Below are 22737 nucleotides of genomic sequence, written 5' to 3'. Positions count from 1 at the left end.
TCCAACATTGTCTTTATCTTGGACAGCATCCGCCTCTCCGACACCACCTTGAGGGTGTCCAGCTCCATCCCCACAACATTGCTGGCCTTACGGATCAGTTTATTGAGTCTGTTGGCATCTGCTGCCCTCAGCCTGCTCCCCCAGCATGCAACAGCATAGAGGATCGCACTGGCCACCACAGACTCATAGAAAATCCTCAGCATTTTCTGACAGATGTTGAAGGACCTCAGTCGCCTCAAAAAATAGAGACGACTCTGGCCCTTCCTGTAAAGTGCTGTGGTGTTTTTAGCCCAGTCCAGTTTATTGTCAATGTGAACTCCAAGGTATTTATAGTCCTCCACAATGTCCACACTGACCCCCTGAATTGAAACAGGGGTCAAGTGTTTCCTGGTCTTCCTGAAGTCCACGATCAGTTCCTTGGTCTTTGCCACGTTGAGCTGCAGATGATTCTGCTCACACACGTGACAAAGGAGTCGACCACAGCCCGGTACTCTGTCTCATCATCCCTGCTGATGCATCCAACCACCGCAGAGTCATCAGAAAACTTCTGAAGATGGAGGTCTCTGTGCAGTGGCTGAAGTCTGTGGTGTAGAGGGTGAAGAGGAAGGGGGAGAGGACAGTCCCCTGTGGTGCCCCTGTGTTGCTGATCACCTTGTCAGACACACACTGTGGGAGACGTACATATTGTGGTCTTCCTGTCAGGTAATCAACAATCCAGGACACCAGAGAAGCATGCTTCCAGCTCCCGTTTTTGCTCGATGACTGCTCGTACTTTTCCACTCCCCTTTTGCTCCCTCCTCGCGCTCACAGACCCATAACGTGTATGGCAGTCCATTCTCCCTGCAACACGGACTACACTGCCCATGATGCTACATTCTTTAGAGCTATGCTTTTAGCATTCTGCCTGTTAGCTTAGCACAACAACAACAACAGCAACAACAACGAAAAGGCGCTCTCTCACCCAGGAAGCACACAGTCACAGAGAGAGAGAGAGAGAGCGTCGCCCTGTAACCATGGCAACCGTAACGCTGCCGCCTGGAACAACAGCACGTAGCTGTCAAACCAAACCCAAACAGTCCTGACCCGCCACAATATGAAACAGGAAAGTACCGCAGTGTAATCCATTTATTTCAACAAAGTAACTGTATTCTGAATACCACCATTTTAAACGGTAACTGTAACGGAATACAGTTACTCATATTTTGTATTTTAAATGCGTAACGGCGGTACATGCATTCCGTTACTCCCCAACACTGTAAATAGTTATTCTGCAGAAAATGTTTCCCAACATTACTGCTGAAGGCTTCTATTTAATCCTGAGTCTGAGGGATTAAAAGTATTAATAAAAAACAACTGTTGCCAGCAAACAAGCGACCGTTTAGTTCCACGTTTAGTTTTTTTTTTGTCATTTGCTCACTGAACTATAATGCCTTACATTCGCGGGAAAAAATCACATCCGTTATAACACATCTTTCCACTCAGAGGGGTCACCATCCTCTTAAAATAGTTTTGTCTATACATACGATATTCTATAATGTATCAAACAGACAACCTGTTAATTATTTGTTAATTAAATAATTAATTAATTCTACTTTTTGTTGCTACGTTTCAATTAATTTCAACCCAAATGTTATTGTCTTTTACCCTAAATCACACACCACCCCGTTTCACAAGTGGTTTCCTCCGAAATGGCGCGAAATTGGAAAGCCCCGCCCATTATAAAAATCTTAGCTTCAGGACTGTAGAGACAAATGGCGGAAACTACATGAATTTGCCTTCAAAATAAAATACAATCGTAACCTCAACTTAGCTTTTTCACGGACGCACTTTTTGTTTGAAGGGCTGTTGTCGGAAGCACGTTTCACATTTCTCTCTGCTTAACAACAACGCGTCATTCGGGCTGCAGAGTACTAACGTCAAACTCTTTTCGTTGAATGTTTTTTCACGTTTTAGAGAAAGGAACATTTTCGGACATACTACTCCGACATTGCACAGCTATCATAAATACAAGCAGTCTCTTGGGTAGAGTGAGTTGTATGACTGTTTGGATAACGTGCTTGTATAATTGACGAGGCTCCGCTGTTTTGAGCAGAAACGAAACGCTTTGAAAAGCTTCATAGACAGCTGGAACAACCCGCATTAGTTGGACTGTCTGCTTCGCTGCCAACAACAATGAGCTGGTAAGTGTAATGATCGCTTCGCTCACCGCAGCAACCATGTTTCACAGAAACTTGTATTTACGGTGCAGGAAGCCGCTGCAGTATTGCCCTGAACGATATCCGTCGCTAGGTGTCGCCACTCAGCGTTTTTCAGGAGAATACAAGACCGGAAGACAAGACTTTGTCCAGTGTTTTTTTCTCACAAACACTAAAGTTTTCACCTGCGCCAACATGTGCTTCTGTATAAGTGTATGTTTCCGAGCTCCTGTGCTGGAGTATCATTAAAACCGACACGATTGTACACTCGTGACTTAAATCCAGCTGCGGCGCAACGCGCCGGTAACAAAACTGGAGGGGTGCGCGACACGTGTGACGCGTGGAGCACAAGTGCACTGTAATAACTTGGCTCAAACACCTGTACAGGTGAACGCAAAGGCGGCAGGGTAGCCGCTATAATACTGCAGCCCTGAGTCTCCCCATTCCTAACATAATAATTACAATTTCCGATAAGGTATCCTTTTTTCCCTGTAAAGCTTCAATGCCCGTTTACCAAGGTCACCGTGTGCCCAACTCCCACCCAGACAATAAATGCATCCTTTTTCTGTTCCTTTCTTTATCACCATTAATTAACCAGAAGGACTAACAATGATTTGCAGTATTCTGAGTCACAGATGTTCACTGATTATGAAGTTTCAGATTGAAACTGTCTGAAACTGCACCCTGTATGGTAAGTATCTACATTCACTTTTGTGAGCTTAGTATGTTATATGCAGAGTATTGAAATGCTCATGTTGTACTTCATCCCTTCAAATCAAATGTATCATTTCACCTGGGTTACAGGGCCTAGGAAAGGTCTAAATGGCGTTTACTCACCTCTGTAAAGATGGCAGGAAAAGTTTTACTGAGTAGATTTCATTGTTCTGCTGATAGCCTAAAAGAAGAAACTCGAAGTGTCTCCCCTCACTGCCCCAAACCTGACGAGTCTGAGGAGCCGCTGGGCACAGCCATTGAAACTGGTGCTACTGCAGGTGAGGTCCGCTTTTGATGTTGCAAAGGAAGCTGAGATAGACGCTGGTTTAATGAAGGATGTGTTTTACTGTCCTGCTGCTTAAATCTCAGATGACACTGATGAGATGAGGCCAGTTCATTAGGAACAGGGCTCCGTGTCACATGCTCATTAACTAGTAAATGCTAATTACCTTATAGTAACTTGTGTTACTGAAAAGATGCTGTGCGCATAGTCGTGTTCAGGTGGTGTCAATGTTGTGGTTGTTTTTAAGATGAGAGTATGACAGCTGAAGTGGTGATTACTAAGGAAATGGAGGAAGAAGAGAAGAAGCTAATGGAGCAAGGCGAGAGGAAAGAGGAGGAGATGATGAAGAAGGTATGCTGTTTAATTTCTCAAGGTGGGAGTTGTATTTTGACATTAAAAGCTTCTCATTATTAAACTCATCATTAGTTTTAGTTGGTTTTTTGTGTGGCTGGTACAGATTTTAGGGAGTAAAAGGCGTATAGATGTGTGTCTGTAGCTCACCGGTTCATGTGATGATGAGCCACAATTGAAATGTTTCTACATCACTGATGTTCTGGATGCTTTCGAGCCCACTCATGTTAATGTAATTGCTTTCAACTTTTCCCATAAGGCCAGGGAGTCTTGGGAGAGGGACTCGCATGACATGCGGTTCAAGAGGCTCCAGCATTTGCTTCAGAAGAGCAACATCTATTCTAAGTTCCTGCTGACAAAGATGGAGCAACAACAGAATGAGGTATGGTGTAAAATGTGGACGTACAGGCTGTTTGCACCTGTCCACTCAAGGCTAACACGTCACTTCTGCTCTGCTAATGATTATCTCAGGAGAGACTCGGGAAGGAGAAACTTGAGAAGAAGGCCAAGAAGGTGATAGATTTACTGTCATCATTCACAGTTACAGTCATGTTTTCAGCCGTACTCACGGCAGTTTGTTTCCTTCTAGATGCAAAATGCCAGTGGTCCAGAAGCTGTCAAAGGTGGGCCAGTATGCTAATATTTCAACTTGCAGTATGGAGCTCAAATGTCAGTTGTTTAGTAGCATTTACACTCTGTGGACACTTTATTAGGTACACCTTGCTAGTACTGGGACCCGTGTTGCTTTCTGTCATATGAGGCACAGGAAACATACATACTGGCCATCACACAGTTTGCAGCTTTGATGGCTGCGTATCCACGAGGCAGCTCTCTCGGTCCCCCTCAACCCAAAGATTGGTGACGATCTGAGTGCAGTGAACTTCTGTCATGTGGCATCTCAGTTTAATCACACTGTGGGTACACTGTGTACATAAAGGCGTGGATGTGGTCATCCACAATACTCAGGCTGGGCATTTTAAATGAGTGGGGACAGAGGGATGTGTCAAGAAGATGGCCCCGCCTCTGCTACGTCACCACAACCAACCTAAACCGTTAATAGAAGTGAGGATGGGGCCTTCATGTATCTCTATGCCAACCCTGCCATTCAAATGTGGCAGCAGATATTGAGACTTAGCAGACCAAGCAATGCTTTTCCATCTTGTGTTGGTGTTTGGTGAGCCCATGCAAATTGTAGTCTGTTTCCTGTTTTTGGTGGGCAAGAAGTGTGTTCTTTGCTGCTGCTTCAAGGTTTGACATGCTGGTCTGGTCTTTAGCTTTAAGGTAGCAGGTGTTTTTTTTCTTACCTGTCTTTTTAACCCTTGAGATGGTTGTGAGGTAAAATCCCAGGAGATCTGCATTATTTAGCCGTTCCACATTCAAAGTCACATACGTCACCACATTGTCTAAGTGCACTGAGGTGCTGCTGTGCGACTGGCAGATGAGATGTGTGGTTTACAAGCAGTTGAACATGTGTACCTAATGAAGTGGTTGGTGAGTATCTACGGTCCTAATGACGTGACTGTATTTCTGTCAAAGCAGAGAAGAAGAAAAGGAGAAGAGATGAAGACTATAAAATAGCAGATGTGATGTCAAAAGAAGTAAGTCTCACTTTAGTTTGTGTGCAGCTTTAACTTTTATCTGTTTATCTTCATCTTCTCTCATGTTTCTCTTTCAGGAAATTATGTCGCAGGCAAAGAAAGCGAAAGTGGAAGAAGTGGTAGGGAGACTGTTTTTCCCCGCCGTGGTTGAAAAGCAAAAGAAGTGTTTGCACATGATGAATCCAGCGTACAACTGTGCCACACACATGCATGTCATATCTGATTCCAGGAAGCGGCACCTGCCCAGAAGAAACTAGAAGCTGAGGATATTGAGAAGATGAGCGATTCCAACCAAGATATAAAGAACCGGCTGTCAGAGACGGTGCGCGACAACGCTAAGCACCTCCTGCATCCTCATAGGAAGGTGAACGGGCAGCCAGTTCCTGTTCAGCAACCACAGCTCTTCACTGGAGGCGTCATGAGGTGGTACCAGATCGAAGGCATCGAGTGGCTGAGGGTAAGAGGAGATGCACCAAATGGCATTGTGCGAGCAGATTGTCTTTTGTATGTGATCCTCGGCACAACAAATGACGCCTAGATCAGCGGTGCCCAACCTTTCTCGCTCCACGGACGGTTTAATGTCACTGACCGGCCTTTAAGGTGTGGCGGATAAAAACAACAAAATAAAACGATACGACCGAGACACAAACTAAACGTGAATTCACTGTGTAACTTTATTAGCAGCGTCCTCCTGAAATGCACCAACATTGAGAGTAACGGCCAGCTCTGGTTGCTATGGTAACGTGTAAACGTGTCTTTCAAAATAAGACGCATAACTACAACACGGGAAAAGACCCAGGGAAACCGAGTAAACGATAAAAACCTTGCAAACCATAAATTTCCAACCTGAGCCTCAACTTTCGCGGCCCCGTACCGAACGACTCACGGACTGGGACCAGTCTGTGGCCCGGGGGTTGGGGACCGCTGCTCTAGACCACAATAACGTAGCAGTTAGGGACTGGAGCTGACAGAGGCAGACACACAGATGCCCCAAAACAGCAGCTGAGGCCCATCAATCAAAGTGTTAACGATTAGAAGTGTGGTACTGACGCGTGACAATGACGACGGTTAGTCGGCTAGATGACGAGTTGCGCGCGTCCGTGCCACCAATATGCCGCAGGACCAGGAAGGATTGTTCTACCCCTCAGTCGTAAAAGGCTGATAGGCGTCATCACCCTGCTGGGCGGGTGGCTGCCAAGCAACGTGGGCCCAAGTTTGTGAATATGAAAACTTCAAAATGAAGCGGCGTTTCGTCACAGACGTATCTACTCAAACATCTCAATGACCTTGACCCCAGTATTTTTAATGGCCACTCCTCTGAGAAAAACAATGATTTACAAAATATCTGTTTTGACAAAAGAAGGGCTGCTACACACGTGTCAGAAGAGAGACACGAGGAACCTTGTGCAGAGTTGACCTGCAGTAACATGCGTCACAATGAAGCGTCTGAACAGATGGGTCACACAGTTTCCCTAAACCATAAGTTCACCAGTTAGCTGCACAAGTGCATAGACTCCATTAGATGTTGGATGGCTGGAAACTTTCTTCAACTAAATGAGGAGAAGACTGAAGTTCTTGTTTGTGCTCCTAAAACTTTTGTACCTAGTGTTATGGAAAACTTGGGTCCATCTATCAGGAGCCTTGGTGTTAGTATTGACTCAGCTCTGACTTTGGATGCCCATGTAAAATCTTTGGTTCGCTCCTGTTTTTATCACTTGAGAAACATTGCTAAGCTGAGTCCCATTGTATCGCGCTCCGAATTAGAAATTGTCATTCATGCATTTGTTTCATCTCGTCTGGACTACTGTAATTCTTTGTTTACTTGTTTATGTAAAGCCTCTTTGGATCGTCTGCAAGTTGTTCAGAACGCTGCTGCAAAGCTTCTGACCAAGTCCTCCAAGTTTTCCCATGTCACACCCCTGCTGATTCAGCTGCACTGGCTCCCCGTTAAATTCAGGATCCAGTTTAAGGTTTTGACCTTGACTTTCAGGGCTCTGCATGGACAAGCACCAACATATATAAGTGAACTTTTGCATCCATACATTCCCAGCAGGTCCCTGAGGTCATGTGACCAGGGCTTGCTTGCTGTCCAGCACACGAGGCTGAAAACAAAAGGCGACAAAGCTTTTGGAACTGTGGCCCCCAGATTGTGGAACTCTCTCCCTTTGAGCCTGAGATCTGTGGACTCAGTGGTCGCTTTTAAAAAACAGCTAAAAACCCATCTTTTTAAACTTGCTTTTAGTTGATTTTTATTTTTAGGTTTTAGCTTCTGTGAAGCACTTTGTGATTTTTATCTTGAAAGGTGCTATATAAATAAAGTTTTACTTACTTACTTACTTACACTATTCTCATCCAGGCGAGTGCTTTTGAAAACGGACTGAAAATCTCAGTGTTTACTGTCTCATCAGTCTGTGTTGTTCCTCTGCTGTCAGATGTTGTGGGAGAACGGCATCAACGGGATCCTGGCTGATGAGATGGGCCTGGGAAAGACCATCCAGTGCATCGGTCACATTGCCATGATGATAGAGAAGAAAGTGCTAGGCCCCTTCTTGGTGGTGGCTCCTCTCTCCACTCTGCCCAACTGGATCAATGAATTCAAACGCTTCACACCAGAGGTCAGACAGCAAGCTGCTCAGCGTCTGACCCTGAAACACAAAGTCTGACTTACGAATAGAAATGAAAACCTAGAAAGGTGTCAGCGGTGAATGGCACTAGCTGACACTGAGTCTTGTTTGTGCTAGGTGTCTGTGCTGCTTTACCATGGCTCTCAGCCAGAGAGGACCGAGCTGCTGAAACAGATCTGCCGGCCTCAGGGGCCTCTCAGCATGTGCCCTGTAGTCATCACCTCCTTTGAGATCTCCATGATTGACAGGAAGTTGTTACAGGTACGATCCCTGCTGCTTCTTAAATGGCAGAGGGAGTTTTGGATAATAACTTGGCTTGTGTCTGTGTTCTGCAACAGCGCTTCCAGTGGAAGTACCTAATAGTGGACGAAGGCCACAGGATCAAGAACCTTAACTGTCGGCTGGTGCGGGAGCTGAAGATGCTGCCCACTGACAACAAGCTGCTGCTGACAGGCACACCGCTGCAGAACAACTTGGCTGAGCTCTGGTCCCTGCTTAACTTCCTCCTGCCGGAGGTCTTTGATGACCTCAAAAGGTGATGTTTTTTCTGCTTTGTTTTGCTGCTTTCAATGACAGCCAATCATCTACTGTGATGTGCACAGAAATGTGTCTGTGGGGGAGAAGCAGGACTTCACAGGCATAACTGTGTTTAACATCCCAGTTAACAAAAACTGGGCAAGGTTGTGAGCATCATTGTATATATGCCAAGTTTGTTTGGGAATCATCCTGTCAGTGTGAAAGTGTTGTGTCCACTAAAGAAAGCTGAACAGCAGACTGGTAACAAAGTGAAAGTAACGTTTGAAAAGAGTCCGGTGCAGGGACCGGAGTGGAGATGGTTTAAAAAGCACTTGATGCCTAAAGGAAAATTCCACAATATTCCTCAAGACTGCTTATGAAGCAACGTCCGGAAGCAAATTCAAGAAAAGAAGTTCGCGACTTATTGTGTTACCAAAATAGAAGCTGATTTGTTACAGTGTATCTGAACACCAGACACAGCTGATATCTGTGCTCGATGCTTCTGATTGCTCGGCTTTGATCTCTGACATGTTTGCCTCACAGCTTTGAGTCGTGGTTCGACATTAACACCCTCGGTGAGGTCGACAGTATGGTGGTCGCTGAACGTGAGCAGAACATCCTGAGTATGCTGCACCAGGTCAGTCATCATCGCGGCCGTCTGTGACGCTGCTAAACGTCATCTGCAGAGATACTGAGAACATAACCACAGTTAAGAAAGCTTAAACTTGGCTACCAAGAAACATTTGGTTCCTGTGATAAGTTGGAGGTAAATTTGGTGCCTTTAAGTCCAGTGTTAAATTTAAGGTTTTATCTGCTAACGAGCAGCAGGTTTGCCTGGATGTTTAAGTTTTTAATAAGGAAATGTAGCATGAAGCTGAAGCATATCCAGTTGTTCAAAGGCATAAGCAATAATCTTAATCTTACATCCATCCATTACTTAGCTGGGCCATAGAGTTTGCAATCCCTGAAACAGTTAGCACAGCTCTTCAGTGGGTAGCACTCGAGCTAATTCAGGGTTTTCAACCTGACGTGACTCTTCAGTCCGTCGAGCACGGCCATGATCTGCCTTTTACCAGCAGTACAGCACATCGTCAGTTGTGGACCCCGGGACATTTATCACCATATACCCTCATCCGAGGCCGGCCCACCACCGGCTGGGCCTGTCATGGTTTCATGTGGTCATTGACCCAGTCTGCTTCTGCTTTAGCCACAGCAGAAGGAGATCTTCTCATGACTCAAGTGACTAACCAATAGGTGGGATGCAGTCTGTTGACATCGTATTTGTAGATCACCTCAGGATTTACAGTGGGGCAAAAAAGTATTTAGTCAGCCACCGATTGTGCAAGTTCCCCCACCTAAAATGATGACAGAGGTCAGTAATTTGCACCAGAGGTACACTTCAACTGTGAGAGACAGAATGTGAAAAAAAATCCATGAATCCACATGGTAGGATTTGTAAAGAATTTATTCGTAAATCAGGGTGGAAAATAAGTATTTGGTCACCTCAAACATGGAAAATCTCTGGCTCTCACAGACCTGTAACGTCTTCTGTAAGAAGCTTTTCTGTCCCCCACTCGTTACCTGTATGAATGGCACCTGTTTGAACTCATCATCTGTATAAAAAACACCTGTCCACAGCCTCAAACAGTCAGACTCCAAACTCCGCCATGGCCAAGACCAAAGAGCTTTCGAAGGACACCAGGAAAAGTATTGTAGACCTGCACCAGACTGGGAAGAGTGAATCTACAATAGGCAAGCAGCTTGGTGTGAAAAAACCAACTGTGGGAGCAATCATCAGAAAATGGAAGACATACAAGACCACTGATAATCTCCCTCGATCTGGGGCTCCACGCAAGATCTCATCCCGTGGGGTCACAATGATCATGAGAACGGTGAGCAAAGATCCCAGAACCACACGGGGGGACCTGGTGAATGACCTGCAGAGAGCTGGGACCAAAGTAACAAAGGTCACCATCAGTAACACACTACAACGGCAGGGAATCAAATCCCGCAGTGCCAGACGTGTTCCGCTGCTGAAGCCAGTGCATGTCCAGGCCCGTCTGAAGTTTGCCAGAGAGCACATGGATGATACAGCAGAGGATTGGGAGAATGTCATGTGGTCAGATGAAACCAAAGTAGAACTTTTTGGTATAAACTCAACTCGTCGTGTTTGGAGGAAGAAGAATACTGAGTTGCATCCCAAGAACACCATACCTACTGTGAAGCATGGGGGTGGAAACATCATGCTATGGGGCTGTTTTTCTGCCAAGGGGACAGGACGACTGATCCGTGTTAAGGACAGAATGAATGGGGCCATGTATCGTGAGATTTTGAGCCAAAACCTCCTTCCATCAGTGAGAACTTTGAAGATGAAACGAGGCTGGGTCTTCCAACATGACAATGATCCAAAACACACCGCCCGGGCAACAAAGGAGTGGCTCCGTAAGAAGCATTTGAAAGTCCTGGAGTGGCCTAGCCAGTCTCCAGACCTCAACCCCATAGAAAATCTGTGGCGGGAGTTGAAAGTCCGTGTTGCTCGGCGACAGCCCCAAAACATCACTGCTCTCGAGAAGATCTGCATGGAGGAATGGGCCAAAATACCAGCTACTGTGTGTGCAAACCTGGTAAAGACCTATAGTAAACGTTTGACCTCTGTTATTGCCAACAAAGGTTATGTTACAAAGTATTGAGTTGTATTTTTGTTATTGACCAAATACTTATTTTCCACCCTGATTTACCAATAAATTCTTTACAAATCCTACCATGTGGATTCATGGATTTTTTTTCACATTCTGTCTCTCACAGTTGAAGTGTACCTCTGGTGCAAATTACTGACCTCTGTCATCATTTTAGGTGGGGGAACTTGCACAATCGGTGGCTGACTAAATACTTTTTTGCCCCACTGTAGCTGTGGACGAGCTGTGACAACATTTCTAAAACAGTTTATTTTGAAAGACCTGTTTTGTTTTTTCTCTTGAATATTTAGTTCTTCCCACCAATACAAATTCTTCTCTTTTTATTTATATAGATCAATAATTGCTGCCCTACATTATATATAGATATTATAAATGATCTTTAAAACATTAGCTATCAGTTGTCTGTGTATAGACACTGCAGGTAAGCAGAAGTAAGTGTTATTGAAGGTTATCTGTTGTTTCAGATTCTGACTCCATTCCTGCTGAGGAGGCTGAAGTCAGATGTGACGCTGGAGGTTCCTCCTAAAAAGGAGATCATTGTGTACGCTCCTCTGACAGCCAAGCAGGAGGCTTTCTACACTGCTGTAGTCAACAAGACCATTGCCAAGATGCTGGGCCAGGAAAAGGTAACAAAGAGCCAGAGCTGGGAGCACATTAGAGCAGGAGTCGGCAACTCTTTGGTCCTTATACTGCGGCCCCGCGTGGTTTGGGTAAAATAAATGAGAAGTGTTTAGCTGAAGTGTATTTTATTTGTGTTTAGTTCTTTTTTTAACTTGTAGTTCTACATTGGAAGATTATTGTGATATTGAAATATAAAAATTTATATTCTATTATTTTTTCATCACTCAAAATAAGTGTCACACTCGTGGAAGCCGGCGTAGCCGCCGAAACGCCTGCATTTATCGAGACTTTCGACCCCAGGTAGGCCAGTTATGGATCTTGGGATCCACATTATGTCAGCAGCTCCACCGTGAACTGTGTTAAAAACAAACACGCTGACGCCTCACAGACGACAGCTTACAGTCCTGTAGAGATAAAGTGACTTCGTACAGCCCCGACCTGCAGACGCTGTGCGCAGAGTTTCAGGAGCAGAAGTCCCGTTGTAAACATATCACGGCAGACCCGACGATGTTTGCATGAACGCGTTTTTCAGCATCTCTTTATCGACCGCTTTTCACACACGGCTGCTGTGCACACAGCCGACTGTAGCTTTGCAGCTCACAGCCCGACACAACAGCAGGGAGAGCACAGACTTGTGATTGTGGGTGCCGCTCAGGTGCGTCCGCCCCCCCTGCAGACCACGCCCCGCCACACACATTAACCAGGTAAAATACATATTTATGCTATTTTTTTTAGCAGCATAGAGCTTTTTAAAAGTCAGGTCAAGGCTCCAAAAGTACAAAGGTGATATGAGGGGGCGGCTCACAGTGTTTTTGTTTGCGTGGAAGCCGGGTCCAAGTGGCTCTTTGGGGGTTAAAGGTTGTGACCCCTGTGTTAGAGGTTTAGGCTTGGGGTATGCAGTGATACCCTCGTTATTGGACAGCACACGTCCAGGTCAGCTCGTGGCGTTTCCATATCATTATGCTTGAGTATCTGCTGATTAGTGTCATTTTCTTAAAAAACATTAACAAACCAGGAAATGAGTCACTCGAACATGCCTGCTTGTCAGAATATAGCTAACAGCTGAAACCCTGTGAGAACCGTGACCTTGTGACCCCTGTGTGTCATCATAGACCCCTCCATGTCTAATATAAAACACTGGCCCACTGGCTGTAGCTTTGACCTTCCCAAGAACAAGACTGTGGTGGACTCATCATTTCTGGTTTGAGTGTGATCCTAAGGTGAAAACCGAGTGGTGAAAGTTGTTGGTTCTCCTGGTGTACTTAGACAGAGGCACCTGTAGCCCTGACATCCAGCGGCAGGCCGAAGCGGCGCAGCCGGAAGGTAGTGGACTACAAGGAAACGGATACAGACGCTCCATATGACCTGGAGAAATATCTGGAGAGGGTTCGCAAGGAGCTGGAGCCGAGGTGAGACCGCCTCCAAGCAGCTACTGTGACAGGAGAGGAAAAACAATGTTACCATGTTCAGCGTTATTTAGTTTCATTTGGAGTCATCTGCCTGTTATCCCCACCACAAGGTAACAAATCCTCCTTTGACAGACGTTTGCTCACATCTTTTGTCCTCCGCTCTGCTTCAGCTCCCATCCAGTGCTGGATGTCCAGAGCCCGCTGGACGCTCAGGTCAGCCTGAAGCTGCAGAACATCCTCATGCTGTTAAAGAGATGCTGTAACCACCCGTACCTGGTGGAGTACCCACTCGACCCCGCCACAGGGGAGTTCAAGGTAACGCTGCCTGTGCTCAGTGTTTTACAGTTAAATAGAATAAGCTCGATGAAGAAAAGGCTCGTGCTTGGATAACATGTTCACCCCAATCTTCCTGCAGATCGATGAGCAGCTGGTGCAGAGCTCTGGGAAGTTTCTCATACTGGACAGGCTGCTGCCAGCGCTGAAGAGAAGAGGTCATAAGGTGAAACGAACGCAGAGCTGCATGTGATGCAGAGCTGGGACAGAAGTGTGTGAAAGGAAGAAGGTTGTGCTACAAACAGGAAATGTCTGTTAAAAAAGTGCAACATATTCATGAACCTATTAAACGCTAAAGTCAGCAGTTTAGACACAAAGTAACTCTGAGGACACAGGCAGGAATCGGACGTATTTAGTGAAGATTACAGGAGCAGTCCTTTCAAGGCTGCTGGCACGCTCTGGACGAGGACTGGGGCACCAGCTCTGTGTGAAAATAGGGACGCAACAGTTTTGGCTCCAGGAGCACAATTTCTGCCACGGTGACAAAGAGCGACCTGTGGCAGAAGTGGTTCAGTTACAGGATGCCTGAGCTCTGGAACGAGCTGTTGCAGTGAATGTGGGCTGACGGGCGTAGTTAGTTTCCAAAGTTCAGAAAATGCACAAGAACCGTGATCGCTGACGTCTGTGGTAATCTGAACTACTGAACGTACTGAATTACAACCTTTACATGAAAATGTTTTGCATCAAAATCTACATTTAAAAAACGTTCTCAAAACATCACACAAAATGAATTGGACTGCATAACATTTTCACCTTTACAGTGAAAGGTGAAGCTCATCTGCCACTGTCTCTCCTCTGTCATACCTCAGCATTATCTTCTTCCACCACATCCATGAGCCTCCTCGTCTCCTCCTCTGACATCCTCTCTCTGCACATCTCAGCCTTGCTTCTGTCTCCAAACAGCTCCGCCTCACCCTGTCATCCTGCTCACTCCCAGTGGAAAGCTTAGCATCTTCAACTCTCCAAATAATATATTAGGAGAAGACATTAGAGAAGCGAGTTTTAGATGGTTTGGACATGTGCAGAAAGGAGACATCGGATAATATTAGAAAAAGGATGTGGAGTATGGAGCAGCAGGAACAGAGGAAGTTTATGGAGCTGGTGTGAGATATAGCAGCAAAGTAGTTTGTGACCTTTGTTCAGAGAAACACTTACAGATGTTGTGCTGCTCTCCACACTGGTCCCTTTTCTTTAGGTTCTAATTTTCAGTCAGATGACGTCTATCCTGGATATTCTCATGGATTACTGCTATCTGCGGGGCTTCCACTACAGCCGCCTGGACGGCAGCATGTCATATGCTGAGAGAGACGAAAACGTGAGTTGTAGATTGTGAACATGTTGCAAAGGTAACAACCTCCTGCATAAAAAACATGTTTTTAACTTGATGGTGCAATATTCTCTCAACTCCAGAGATGTTTAGCACCCAAACTGCCTCTCCGAGTAGATTGTTGAGTCATTCTTGTCGTTCTCGGTCTCTGAAAGATGGCCAGGTTTTCCAAAGATCCAGAGGTGTTCATCTTCCTGTTGAGCACCCGAGCAGGAGGACTGGGAATCAATCTGACAGCTGCTGACACCGTCATCATCTTTGACAGCGACTGGGTTGGTGCTGATGACAAATCTACAGCAGCTGTTTCTTGTACATATCTCATTGAGTCCATGTTTGATGCTTCTGTCATCTCTCAAGAACCCACAGGCAGACCTGCAAGCTCAGGACCGCTGTCACCGCATAGGACAGACAAAACCAGTAGTGGTGTACCGCCTGGTCACAGCCAACACCATCGACCAGAAGATCCTGGAGAGGGCGTCTGCCAAGAGGAAGCTGGAGCAGATGGTCATCCACAAGAGTGAGTGTCTTCACTGTGATGGGATTGCAGCTGTTCACACCTTGCACCAAGTTTTCAGTTCATTGTGCTGAAATGTTTTGAAATGTGGTTGATGGTGTCTTTCCTCCACAGACAAATTTAAAGGTGGGAAGGCAGAGCTGAAGCCAAATAAAAGCTGCATTGATCTGGATGAGCTGCGGGAGCTGCTCAAAGCTCGAGGCACTGAGAAGTAAGCACTGACCTCCGAATCAAAGCACCGTGAACGAGCCTTGGAACCGTAACTGAAGGCTAATCTTGGCTGTAATGTTTGTCCCACTCAGGGAGGTTAAAGCTTCGAAAGGGAAGGTCATCAGTGACAAGGACCTGGAGATTCTGCTCGATCGCAGCGACTTGCTGGGTGAGGAAACGCATCATTTCATCAGTACCAAAAAACCCGATTCAATCATAGCCTGGTTTTACAACGAGTGCACCGACAATGTCCTTTCAGTAACCACAAAACATGTGAAGTTCACGGGAGTTGGATTTAGTGTTGCTCAAGACACAGAAGCCCTTCTGACTCGACTCTTTTGTTAAAACCACTAACTCGTGAGACAAGAAATGTGACAGTTTCTGTGCATTTTTCAGACAAAGAAAAGGACGGCATGAAGAAGGCGAAAGTGGGAGTCTTCAGAGTGATCGACGCCAAAGAGTCATCGGAGATCACGCTGGGCTGAGAACAGCAAAGCTGCAGCCATGTCACTTACAGCCACTGAACACCTGAAACTGCTGTTTGTACAGTTTGTGTTTTGTATGTAAGGTGCTCCCCTGTAGTCTCAGGAGTGAGGGTTTTTTTGCTTTTGTTATGATGGCCCTTCTACGACTGGACTGACTCCAGCGTGTTCAACTTTTAACTTCATCAGGCAAAACCAGATTCTCTCCAGCTGAGCCAACAAAACTGCCACAAGCTAGTTCACACACTTTGGTGTCACTGTGCGGATTTTTACAGAGAAATATTTCACTGAGATACTCTGCTGCTCGTTAACAAAATAGTGCCCAGGGTCGATTTTCTTTAAGGCTCCTTTTAAAAGCCGTTTATCATCATTCCCAGAATTGTACTTAAAACACTTTGATGCAGCTGGAGTTGGATATGTTCTCATGCCTTGAAATAAAGAGACTTAATTACTGTTTTATTTTCATGCAGTTTCTGATTAAAAGTTTTTGTTAATCAAAAAATGCATCGAGTCAGTTAAACCTCTGAGATATTGATCTGTCAGGTAAGTAGCAGACTGAGGTTGGTAAAGTTTCAGCAGCTTTGGTGTTAAATAATTGCTTATTTCAATGTTTTTTCTCTTCAAATGTGGAATTTCAACCAGGCGCCCTGTTTGGGCTACACAACGCGTTTACAACAATGTGTTTTAACCCTGTCCTATGGAGGTCATGTAAACAAAAGGAGCTGTAAAAAGTAGCAGAAATGAACTGAAAGTAGCTGCATTGTCTCAGCACTGCACACAGCAAGCAGTGTTTATCAGTAACGTCATCAGTATTACTGATGGTACAGAGGCTTCCTAAGCAAAGTGGACTAAACGCACCCCTAATCCCTGATATGGACCGTATTAATAACTATGGGCAGAGACTACAAGCCCATTATCATCAATGGAGCTCCAGTGGAGAGGGTGCAGTCCTTCAAGTACCTTGGTGTCCAGATCTCCTCAGACCTGACATGGGCTGCCCACATTCAGGTCCAGACCAAAAAGGCTAGGCAGCGCCTGTATCACCTACGACAACTGAGGAAGTTCAGGGTCTCTCCAAAGATCCTCAGGATTTTCTATACAGGCGCTGTGGAGAGCATCCTCACACAGAACATGACATCGTGGTTTGGGAACAGCTGTGTGAAGGACCAAAAAGCTCTCCAGAGAGTGATCCGTACAGCAGAACGCTGCTGCAGGATTGCTCTCCCCCCGCTTCAGGACACCTACACCAGGAGATGCCGGACTAGAGCAGATACTGAAGGACCCGTCCCATCCTGGCAACAAACTGTTCCAACTTCTGCAATCTGGTAGAAGGTTCCGCATCTTCCGGGCAAGGACAGAGAGACTCAAGAGGAGCTTCTATCCCCAAGCCATCCGTGCCCTAAACACACACACCCGCCCTCTCACATCATCTATAATTGACTGAGACAGGACTCTCTTCCAGACACTAAACCAAGGCACAATGTGTGTGTATATATATATATATATATATATATATATATATAAACACCCAGCACGCCCCTGCCGGCGGTTTATCCTTCAAGCTCGGGTCCTCTACCAGAGGCCTGGGAGCTTGAGGGTCCTGCGCAGTATCTTAGCTGTTCCCAGGACTGCGCTCTTCTGGACAGAGATCTCCGATGTTGTTCCCGGGATCTGCTGGAGCCACTCGCCTATCTTGGGAGTCACCGCACCTAGTGCTCCGATTACCACGGGGACCACCGTTACCTTCACCCTCCACATCCTCTCGAGCTCTTCTCTGAGCCCTTGGTATTTCTCCAGCTTCTCGTGTTCCTTCTTCCTGATATTGCTGTCATTCGGAACCGCTACATCGATCACTACGGCCGTCTTCTTCTGTTTGTCTACCACCACTATGTCCGGTTGGTTAGCCACCACCATTTTGTCCGTCTGTATCTGGAAGTCCCACAGGATCTTAGCTCGGTCATTCTCCACCACCCTTGGGGGCATCTCCCATTTTGACCTCGGGACTTCTAGGTTATACTCGGCACAGATGTTCCTGTACACTATGCCGGCCACTTGGTTATGGCGTTCCATGTATGCCTTGCCTGCTAGCATCTTGCACCCTGCTGTTATGTGCTGGATTGTTTCTGGGGCATCTTTACACAGCCTGCACCTGGGGTCTTGCCTGGTGTGATAGACCCCAGCCTCTATGGATCTTGTGCTCAGAGCTTGTTCTTGTGCTGCCATGATTAGTGCCTCTGTGCTGTCTTTCAGTCCAGCTTTGTCCAGCCACTGGTAGGATTTCTGGATATCAGCCACCTCCTCTATCTGCCGGTGGTACATACCGTGCAGGGGCCTGTCCTTCCATGATGGTTCCTCGTCTCCCTCCTCTTTCTTGGGTTTCTGCTGCCTGAGGTATTCACTGAGCACTCGGTCAGTTGGGGCCATCTTCCCAATGTATTCTTGGATGTTCCTTGTCTCATCCTGGACTGTGGTGCTGACACTCACCAGTCCCCGGCCCCCTTCCTTCCGCTTAGCGTACAGCCTCAGGGTGCTGGACTTGGGGTGAAACCCTCCATGCATGGTCAGGAGCTTTCTTGTCTTTATGTCAGTGGCTTCTATCTCCTCCTTTGGCCAGCTTATTACCCCAGCAGGGTACCTGATCACGGGCAGGGCGTATGTGTTGATGGCCCGGATCTTGTTCTTACCATTCAGCTGACTCCTCAGGACTTGCCTGACCCTCTGCAGGTACTTGGTGGTTGCAGCCTTTCTAGCGGCCTCTTCATGGTTCCCATTTGCCTGCGGGATCCCCAGGTACTTGTAACTGTCCTCTATGTCTGCAATGTTGCCTTCTGGTAGTTCAATCCCCTCAGTTCTGACTACCTTCCCTCTCTTTGTTACCATCCGACTACACTTCTCCAGTCCGAACAACATTCCAATGTCATTGCTGTATAGCCTGGTAGTGTGGATCAGTGAATCGATGTCTCGTTCACTCTTGGCATACAGCTTGATGTCATCCATGTACAGGAGGTGGCTGACAACTGCTCCGTTCCGCAGTCGGTATCCGTAGCCAGTCTTGTTAATGATCTCACTGAGGGGGTTCAGGCCTATGCAGAACAGCAGTGGGGACAGAGCATCTCCTTGGTAGATCCCGCACTTGATGGTAACTTGTGCTATGGGCTTGGAGTTGGCCTCTAGTGTTGTACGCCACATCCCCATTGAGTTCCTGATGAAGGCTCTTAGGGTCCCATTGATCTTGTACAATTCTAGGCATTCCAGTATCCAGCTGTGGGGCATTGAGTCATAGGCCTTCTTGTAATCAATCCAGGCAGTGCACAGGTTGGTCAGTCTGGTCTTGCAGTCTCGGCTGATTGTTCTGTCTACCAGTAGCTGGTGTTTTGCGCCTCTGGTATTCTTGCCAATTCCTTTCTGTGTCCCGCTCATGTATTGACCCATGTGCCTGTTCATCTTAGCCGATATGATGCCTGACAGGAGCTTCCATGTAGTACTGAGGCAGGTTATTGGTCGGTAGTTGGAGGGGACCGGTCCCTTCTTGGGGTCCTTGGGGATCAGGACCGTCCGACCTTTGGTTAGCCATTCCGGGTGTCTCTCGTTAACTAGCAGCTGGTTCATTTGTGCTGCCAGACGCTCGTGGAGTGCAGTCAGCTTCTTCAGCCAGTAGGTGTGAACCATGTCGGGCCCTGGTGCTGTCCAACTCTTCATACTGGAGACCTTTTCTTTGATATCTGCCACTGTGATGGTTACTGGACCCTGTTCAGGGAGGTCGCTGTGGTCTGCCCTCAGATCCTCTAGCCACTGAGCATTGCCGTTATGGGTTGCATCCTTCTCCCATATGCTCTTCCAGTATTGCTCCGTCTCCAGCCTTGGTGGTGCTGTTCTCTTATTGTTCCCTTGCCACTGAGAGTACACCTTTGCTGGTTCTGTGGAGAACAGCTGGTTTATTCTCCTGCCTTCTATCTCTCTGGTGTATCTCCTCAAGCGGCTGGCCAAGGCTGTGAGTCTTTGCTTGGCAGTTTCCAAGGCCTCAGGTATGGACAGCTTGCTGTATTTCTTAGGCACCTTATTTGTCGCACCTTTCTGCAACTCCGTATATATATATATATATATATATATATATATATATATATATATATATATATATATATATATATATATATATATATATATGTATGTGTTATTCCTCTACACCCCCACCCCCCAATTTTTTTGCACATGTAGAGGAGCGTGTCAGGCTACATTTCACTGTGTGTTAAACTTGTATAACTATGCATGTGACAAATAAAGAACCTTGAACCTTGAACCTATGCAAAGCCTGGTTCAGCTGATACTCGATTCCTCCAGATTTTGATCCTGCTTCCTCTTAAGGCATGCCTGCCAGGGTGGGCCTCTGCCCAACTTTCACCTCAGTCACACCCATTATTAGCAGCTGTCCTCTATGCACTTGACAGCTAACAGGTTCGATTTAGTGGCATCAAGGATGTCTTAGTTGTTCAGGCTGGAGCAACCTGTAAGAACCTTTTGAGTGAGGTTTTACCTTTACTGTTTCACAACAGCTTAAAAAGGGAAGGTCCGCAATTTAGACTTTTGATAAATGGACCAATTCTTATGTAGTGCTGTTCTACTCTCTTAGAGAAGTCAGAGCACTTTGTCATGGCCAGTGATCAAAAACCACTGATCGATGGCCATGAGTACCATCACAGAGAGTTGGGGAGAGGCTGCAATCACAGCATTGTAAGATGGTGAAAGATGTACCCTTGTGGATGAGGACAACTTCCCCCAGTGTCTAAGATAAGATAAGATAAGATTAGATAGAACTTTATTAATCCCTCGGGTGGGTTCCTCTGGGAAATTCGATTTCCAAAAAAAGCACAGCAACGACCGAAGTTACACACACACACACACACACACACACACACACACACACACACACACACACACATATATATAAATACAGAGACAAATATAAATAAAATATACAAAGGGGATAAATAGAATAAATAGGAATAAAAAATAAAAATACAAGTGAATTGCACATTTCAAGTATTGAGTCTATTGCACTGTTGACTATTTACAAAAAGTATTGCACAAGGTATTGTACAGTGAGGTGCAGAGGCACTACAGCTTAGTTGTTCCCCCCTCCTTTGTCCTCCTGTTTCCCTTCCCTCTCCCCTCCAGAGAGGAGTTAAACAGTCTGATGGCGTGTGGGACAAAGGAGTTTTTAAGTCTGTTAGTTCTTGTCTTTGGGAGAAGCAACCTGTCACTGAACAGACTCTTCTGGTTGTTTATGGCCGTGTGCAGAGGATGCCCAGCATTGTCCATAATGTCCATCAGTTTCTTTAATGTCCTTTTCTCTGCCACTGTCACCAGAGTGTCCAGCTTCATGCCGACCACAGAACTAGCCCTCCTGATCAGTTTCTCCAGCCTGGATGAGTCCTTCTTTGCTGTGCTGCTCCCCCAGCACACCACAGCATAGAAAAGTACTCCAGCAACCACCGACTGGTAAAACATCCTCAGGAGCTTCCTGCAGATGTTAAAAGACCTCAGCCTCCTGAGGAAGTACAGTCGGCTTTGGGCTTTTTTATACAGGTGCTCTGTGTTGCATGACCAGTCCAGTTTATTGTCCACCCACAGCCCGAGGTACTTGTACTTGTTGACCACCTCCACCTCCTCCCCCTCTATCTGAACCGGCAGTGGACCTTCTCTGGACCTCCCGAAGTCCACAACCAGTTCCTTAGTCTTTGAGGTGTTGAGTTGCAGGTGGTTTGTGTGACTCCATGCGACAAAGTTCCTCACCAGACTTCTGTACTCCTCTTCCTGATCATCCCAGATACACCCCATGATGGCCGTGTCATCTGCAAACTTCTGAATATGGCATAATTCAGAGTTGTAGCAGAAGTCAGAGGTGTACAGGGTGAAGAGAAGAGGGGACAGCACAGTTCCCTGTGGTGCTCCTGTGCTGCTGACCACTGTGTCAGACGTGATGTCCTTCAGCCTGACGTACTGTGGTCTGTCGGTGAGGTAGTCGGAGATCCAAGCCACCAGGCAGGGGTCCACCTCCATCCTGTTCAGTTTTTCCTGAAGCATACAGGGCCGGATGGTATTAAAGGCACTGGAAAAGTCAAGAAACAGGATCCTGACCGTGCCTTTTCCCCCATCCAGGTGTGAGTGGGCTCTGTGCAGGAGGTACAGGATGGCATCCTCCACTCCGACACCCGCCTTGTATGCAAACTGTAGTGGGTCCTGGGCATGTTGTACCTGTGGTCGGAGGAGGTTGAGGAAGAGCCGCTCTAGAGTCTTCATAAGATGTGACGTCAGTGCCACCGGTCAGAAGTCATTCAGCTCATTGGGCCGGTTCCTTTTGGGGACCGGGACGATGCAGGATATCTTCCATAGGGCGGGCACTCTCCCCAGTCGCAGACTGAGGTTGAAGACTCGTTGTAGCGGCTCCCCAAGTTCAGCAGCACACGCCTTAAGCATCCTAGGACACACCTTGTCTGGGCCTGCTGCCTTTCTGGGGCGAAGCTTCCTCAGTTGCCTCCTGACCTGATCCACTGTGACACTGGGAGGTGTTTGGGAGGAGGGGAGGGGGGGAGAGGGGGAGAGGGGGGGGGAGAGTCTATTCTTACGTGTAGACATTGTCTTTCATTTTAAAGACAGCTGTGACATCATCACATCCTGGAGGGCAGTGACTGAGCAGCTCGTTTCGATGACATGTTTCAGTTAATACAAGCACACCAACATCTTTAAAAGATTTCATGAAAAGGGTGGAGGCAGGATGTTCCAGCTGTTTCTCAAAGAAGACTAATACAGTGTGTACAGTGAGACAAAACTGAGTTAACATAAAAACTGCTGATACATTTATAATAC

At 46.5% G+C, this 22737-nt stretch overlaps 1 protein-coding gene across 3 annotated transcripts; it reads left to right on the top strand.

The window, feature by feature from the left end:
* The first annotated feature begins 1762 nt into the window (after positions 1-1762).
* On the top strand, positions 1763-16338 carry hells (helicase, lymphoid specific). Of its 3 annotated transcripts, none has more exons than XM_026190528.1 (23): positions 1763-2180; positions 3090-3187; positions 3440-3543; positions 3803-3925; positions 4015-4056; positions 4133-4166; positions 5080-5141; positions 5219-5260; positions 5371-5598; positions 7574-7756; positions 7883-8026; positions 8104-8300; positions 8825-8918; positions 11442-11603; positions 12865-13007; positions 13178-13322; positions 13423-13506; positions 14536-14655; positions 14823-14939; positions 15025-15184; positions 15296-15392; positions 15484-15560; positions 15788-16338. In XM_026190528.1, exons 1-23 carry the CDS (start codon positions 2173-2175, stop codon positions 15874-15876), a joined length of 2553 nt encoding a protein of 850 aa, XP_026046313.1. In that variant the 5' UTR covers positions 1763-2172; the 3' UTR covers positions 15877-16338. The 3 variants fall into 3 exon arrangements, with proteins under 3 accessions (XP_026046313.1, XP_026046314.1, XP_026046315.1); XM_026190529.1 differs by having other exon boundaries at positions 1764-2180; positions 5083-5141; XM_026190530.1 differs by lacking the exon at positions 1763-2180 and adding an exon at positions 2200-2886.
* Positions 16339-22737: the final 6399 nt, after the last annotated feature.

Source organism: Astatotilapia calliptera, chromosome 13 (assembly GCF_900246225.1).
Source record: "Astatotilapia calliptera chromosome 13, fAstCal1.2, whole genome shotgun sequence".
Lineage (NCBI taxonomy): Eukaryota > Metazoa > Chordata > Actinopteri > Cichliformes > Cichlidae > Astatotilapia > Astatotilapia calliptera.
This window is presented reverse-complemented; position numbering and strand designations above follow the sequence as displayed.